Raw genomic sequence first — 6124 nt, 5'->3', positions numbered from 1 at the left:
ACCGACCCTCCCTTCTGGGGGCTGTGCAGACGGGGGCAACGCGGAGAAAGTAAATGACTTGTACAAGGTCACGCGGACAGTGAGCAGCCAGGGTGGGAGGGGAACCCTCCGCCGCCAAATGCTGCGCACAGAAACCCCATCTCTTTTGCTTTCAGAACCGCAATCGGCAGAGCAGGTGGTTGAACCAACGTCTACCATTAACTTGTGTGAGCCTCCGAAATCACCGCATCTTTCTCAGACATTCAGTTCCCAATCGGTAATCGAGGGGCTGGACTACCATTGCGGCTCTCCGTGTGAGGTAGGGGTGGGGGTGGAGTGAGGGCGGGGCGCGAGTCCCTTCCTCTCCCACATACTGTGATTCAGACATCGCGTTGGCTTTGGTGGTCAGAGAAGGCTCCATCTTGAAGGTTGAGGAGGGTAGAAGGCTTCGTTCAATGAGTGCAAGTACAGAGTTGGTAAAATTGAGTGGGTGCAGAAGGGGAGGGGGGGGGAAGAGGGACAAGGAGGAAGGGAGGAGGAAGAGAGGAGGGAGGGGATAGATGAAAAGACCGCAGTTTAAGGAGGACCATCCATTCTGTTCTCCAGCCCTTCTCCCTGCGTGTCTCAGATCCCCAGCTTAGACTGGGAGCTCCTGGCGGGCAGGGATCTGACTCCACCAGGAGCTTTTTTTTTCTCCTGCCCCAAAACACGGCTCTAGGTGCAGAAGAGGAGCTCGGGAGATTGCTGTCATCCGGGACTACCGTCTGCACTGCCATCGCGCCAGGTCGGACCGGCGCAAGGAGGCCAGATGTCTCAGGACGAGAAGGAGTCGGGGTGAGGCTGCCCTTTGCTTCCCATCCCCCACGCCATGCCATCCCCGGCCTCTCCCCGTCGCCAAGCCCCTGGGTTCAGACAGAGAAGGCAGCGCATCTCGCAGACGCCACGTCTCTGCCTGCGCTGCGGGTCTAACGCCCTAGGGGGGGGGAGGGGGGGGGCTCGGCTGCTTGACAACAACATCTGTCGCGGCTTTCGGTACCCATCTTGACCCTATATCCTCGCGTCTTTCTATCCTCCGACCCTCTGGCGGCCCAGACCCCCGGGGCTCCTGCCTCAGCATCAGCATCAGCACCTGTCTCTTCCCTTGCTCACGTCTGGCTAGCTAGAGTGTGAGCTGCATCCATCCCTAGGACCGTATAATGGCCAGGCCTCCTTTCTGGAGCCGGTCTAGTGCAGGGACCCTGCAGTATCCATTGCGGGGGGGGGGGGGATGGTAACCCCATCCTTCTCCATTTCTCCTTCTCATCTTCCTCCTTTGCCCTTATAATCCTTCCTCCTGTTAACCCCTTTCTCTTTCTCCCTGTTCTTTTTATTCCTATCTTCTTCCTCGTCGCTTCCCCTTCTTTTTCTTTTCCTCCTCTTCTTCCTCCTCCGCTTTTCCTCTTTGATTTTCCTCCTTTTCTCCCGTTTCCCTCCTCCTCTTTCATCTCCTCTCTCTCCTTTTCCTTTCCTGTCCCTCTTCCTCACCTCCCCTTCTTCCTTTTCATCCCCGCCTTTGCCTGTCCTTTCCCTCTTCTTCCATCTCCCCTTCCTTCTCTTTATTTCCCTTTCCTCCTCCTTTCTCCCCCCTCCCATCTCGCTTTCCTCCTCTTTCCTTTCCCCCTCCCTCCTGGCTCCTGCCCTGTCCCCCTCCTCCCTTCCTCCTCCCTCCCTACCCCCCCCCCTCTTCTCTGCGATGCTCTGAAAGACCGGCCTCTCGAGGAGGCGGGTTCGCGGGGCGCTCCTCCCAGATGCCAGGCTCTCCCAATGCGCATCCCGCACTACCTCCTCTGACCCTCTCTACCCCGCTCCTTCCAGGTCGCCCACAGAGAATCAAGACCATGGGGAGCTTTCCGTGACTGCAGAGCCTGCAGAGCCCACAGAGCCTGCAGAGCCCGCTGAGCCCACCGAGGCCGCCGAACCCAAGGAGCCTGCTGGAGCCCCTTGAGCCCAAGTTGAGCCTCCGCCCCCGGCCCCGAGCCCATCCACTGTGATCTGCCCACCTCCTACCGTCCCTCCTCCTCCTCCCATCCTGGTGTCGGTGGCGACAGCTTCCACCTGGTCCTTTCCCACCGAACCGGTGGCCCCCAGCGAGCCGGAAGCCAGCACCAGCGAGGAGGACCCTAAAGCGAGCTCCAGCCCAAGTGGTGGAGGCAAGCAGGCACTTTGACCTGGAGGGCGGGGGAATTGAAATGAGAATTTGAAGGATGCACCCAGATGAGACACTTACTATGTGGCCCGTTGCGTACAAAGAGCCTGCATTTAATAAAGTAACATTAAATAATTCAGCACTTAGGAGTATCAATGTGCCAGTAATTAAAGCTAAGGATATTAATAATATTCATTTAAATGAGAAGAATAAAGGGTAGCCAAAGCAAGCATAAAAGCCTCACTATAAAGCCAAATGCTTTACAAAGAGCATATTATTAAATGGTATTAATAACTACACTAGAGTATTTATTGTTAGGTGTTGCAATGCGTTAAGGATATTAACATATTATCTCATTCAATGAGAAGAAATAAATGCTACAATGCACTATAAATGCCAAAGAGCCTGCATTTAATAGCAAATACGCCAGTCAATAACCAGCACTTAGAAGCATTTACTAGGTGCTGGGGCAAATGTGCTAAGGATATTACCAATATTATCTCATTTAATATAAAATAATTAGTAGCCAGCAAGACAATGGCCTCTACTATGTGCCAAATGCTTACAAAGAGTATGGTTATTATCCACAATAAGTACATTTTCTTTCTCATTTTTTCTTTTATGTGGTATGACATATATAGAAATATGTATAGAAGAATCGTATATATTTAATATATATTGTATTACTTGCTGTCTGGGAAGGGTGGAAAGGGAAGGAAAAAATTGGATCCCAAGGTTTTGGTAAGAATGAATGTTGAACACTCACTGTATATTTTGAAAAATAAAAAGCTGTTATTTAAAAACAATAAATCAGCATTTAGAGCATTTACTAGGTGCTGGGCACTGTGCTAAGGATATTACCAATATTATCTCATTCAATGAGAAGAATAAAAGTAGCCAGCAAGCATAATGGCCCTACTATGTGCCAAATGCTTTACAAAGAGCATGGCTATTAAATGCCATTCACAATAACCAGCACTTAGGGAGCATTTACTAGGTGCCCAGCACTGTGCTAAGGATATTACCAATATTATCTTATTTCATGAGAAGACTAAAAGTAGCCAGCAAGCATAAAGCCCTTAGTATGTGCCAAATGCTTTACAAAGAGAATGGTTATTAAATGCCATTCACAATAACCAGCACATTTTTCTTTCTCATTTTTCTTATGTCGCATGATATATAGAAATATATATAAAAGAACTGTATATATTTAACATATATTGGATTACTTGCTGTCTGGGGAAGGGGTGGGAGGAAGGGAAGGAGAAAAAAAATGGATCCCAAGGTTTTGCAAGAATGAATGTTGAACACTACGTTTGTATATATTTTGAAAATAAAAAAGCTGTTATTTAAAAACAAACAAACAAACAAACAAAAAAACAATAACCAGCATTTAGGGAGCATTTACTAGGTGCCGGGCACTATGCTAAGGATATTACCAATATTATCTCATTTGATGAGAAGAATAAAAGTAGCCAGCAAACAGAAAGCCCCTCCTATGTGCCAAATGCTTTACAAAGAGCCTGGCATTTAATAGCAACATTAACAATAACCAGCACTTAGGGAGCATTTACTAGGTGCACGGCACTGTGCTAAGGATATTACCAATATTATCTCATTTAATGAGAAGAATAAAAGTAGCCAGAAAGCATAAAGCCCCTACTATGTGCCAAATGCTTTACAAAGAGCATGGCTATTAAATGGCATTAACAATAACCAGCACGTAGGGAGCATTTACTAGGTGCTGGGCACGGTGCTAAAGATATTACCAATATTATCTCATTTAATGAGAAGAATAAAAGTAGCCAGCAAGCAGAAAGCCCCTCCTATGTGCCAAATGCTTTACAAAGAGCATGGCTATTAAATGGCATTAACAATAACCAGCACTTAGGGAGCATTTACTAGGTGCTGGGCACGGTGCTAAGGATATTACCAATATTATCTCATTTAATGAGAAGAATAAAAGTAGCCAGCAAGCATAAAGCCCCTACTATGTGCCAAATGCTTTACAAAGAGCCTGGCATTTAATAGCAACATTAACAATAACCAGCACTTAGGGAGCATTTACTAGGTGCCCGGCACTGTGCTAAGGATATTACCAATATTATCTCATTTAATGAGAAGAATAAAAGTAGCCAGCAAGCATAAAGGCCCTACTATGTGCCAAATGCTTTACAAAGAGCATGGTGATTAAATATCATTAACAATAACCAGCACATTTTTCTTTCTCATTTTTCTTATGTAGCATGATACATATAGAAATATGTATAGAAGAACTGTATATATTTAACATATATTGGATTACTTGCTGTCTGGGGAAGGGGTGGGAGGAAGGGAAGGAGAAAAAAAATGGATCCCAAGGTTTTGCAAGAATGAATGTTGAACACTACGTTTGTATATATTTTGAAAATAAAAAAGCTGTTATTTAAAAACAAACAAACAAACAAACAAAAAAACAATAACCAGCATTTAGGGAGCATTTACTAGGTGCCGGGCACTATGCTAAGGATATTACGAATATTATCTCATTTGATGAGAAGAATAAAAGTAGCCAGCAAGCAGAAAGCCCGTCCTATGTGCCAAATGCTTTACAAAGAGCCCAAGCATCAATAAATGATTGTCAATAGCCAGTGTCTCTAGGGAACACATTTGTGGTGCCTGGCACTGTGCTAAGGATAATACCAATATTATCTCATTTAATGAGAAGAATAAAAGTAGCTAGCAAGCATAAGCAAGTCGTGATTATAAAAGCAATGCTTTAAAAGAGTCAAGTAATTTAATAGCAAACATTAACAATAACCCGCACTTAGAGCATTTATCAGGGTGCACGCCATAATTGCAGTGCTAAGGATATTACCAATATTATCTCATTTAATGAGAAGAATAAAAGTAGCCAGCAAGCATAAAGCCCCTACTATGTGCCAAATGCTTTACAAAGAGACGCTATTAAAATGGCATTAACAATAACCAGCACTTAGGGAGCATTTACTAGGTGCTGGGCACTGTGCTAAGGATATTACCAATATTATCTCATTTAATGAGAAGAATAAAAGTAGCCAGCAAGCATAATGGCCCTACTATGTGCCAAATGCTTGCCAGTGCGTCCAAGTATTTATTGTTAAATATTTGGGCCAATGTAACCAGCACTTAGAGCATTTCAGACGCTAGGTGCTGGGCACTGTGCTAAGGATATTTATTGTCCATTTCAATGAGAAGAATAAAGAGCCAAAGCAAAGATAAAGTTTTCCATTATGTGCCAATGTTTTAAAAAGAGCCTGGCATTTAATAGCAACATCAATAACAAATCAGCACTTAGGGAGCATTTACTAGGTGATTTGCACTGTGCTAAGATGTTGCTCACGAAGAGAAGAATAAAAGTAGCCAGAAAGCATAAAGCCCCTACTATGTACAAATGCTTTACAAAGAGCATGTATTAATAAAATGGGCATTAACAATAACTAAAAGCACTTAGGGAGATTTATTAGTGCTGGGCACGGTGCTGGATATTAACAATATTATCTCATTTAATGAGAAGAATAAAGTAGCCTGCAAGCAGAAAGTCTTTACCATAAAGCCAAATGTTTCGCTGTAAAGAGTTTCATATTTAATAAAGAATATTAATAAATAACGAGCACTTAGGAGCATTTACTAGGTGCTGGGCATTTCTATTAAGGATATTACCACTATTGTCCCCATTTGAAGGAGAAAGAATAAAAAGCAGCTAAGCATAATAATGGTCTCTACTATGTTAAATGTTTCTGCAAAGACATAATATTAAATTAACAATAACCAGCACTTAGATACTACTAGGGTGCCCACCACTTTGCTAAGGATATTGCCAATATTATCTCATCAATGAGAATATCAAAAGTAGCCAGAAAGCATGTGCTCTCTACTATGTGCCAAATGCTTTACAAAAGAGTTCTCACATTTAATAGTTAAATATTGTAATAACCAGCA

The 6124-nt window shown here is 43.9% G+C and overlaps 1 protein-coding gene across 1 annotated transcript in view; it reads left to right on the top strand.

Moving 5' to 3' along the window:
- PML (promyelocytic leukemia) overlaps positions 1-6124 on the top strand; it is a 53433-nt gene continuing 47309 nt past the window's right edge. Inside the window, exons 1-4 of the mRNA XM_031956632.1 lie at positions 1-298; positions 698-813; positions 1834-1899; positions 1996-2176. Of these exons, the coding sequence (XP_031812492.1) occupies positions 119-298; positions 698-813; positions 1834-1899; positions 1996-2176 (543 nt within the window). The 5' untranslated portion in view covers positions 1-118. The remainder of the gene's footprint in view (positions 299-697; positions 814-1833; positions 1900-1995; positions 2177-6124) is intronic.

The sequence above is a fragment of the Sarcophilus harrisii genome, chromosome 2 (assembly GCF_902635505.1).
Source record: "Sarcophilus harrisii chromosome 2, mSarHar1.11, whole genome shotgun sequence".
Lineage (NCBI taxonomy): Eukaryota > Metazoa > Chordata > Mammalia > Dasyuromorphia > Dasyuridae > Sarcophilus > Sarcophilus harrisii.
The sequence above is the reverse complement of the archived record's forward strand: the minus strand, read 5'-3'. Positions and strand labels throughout refer to the sequence as shown.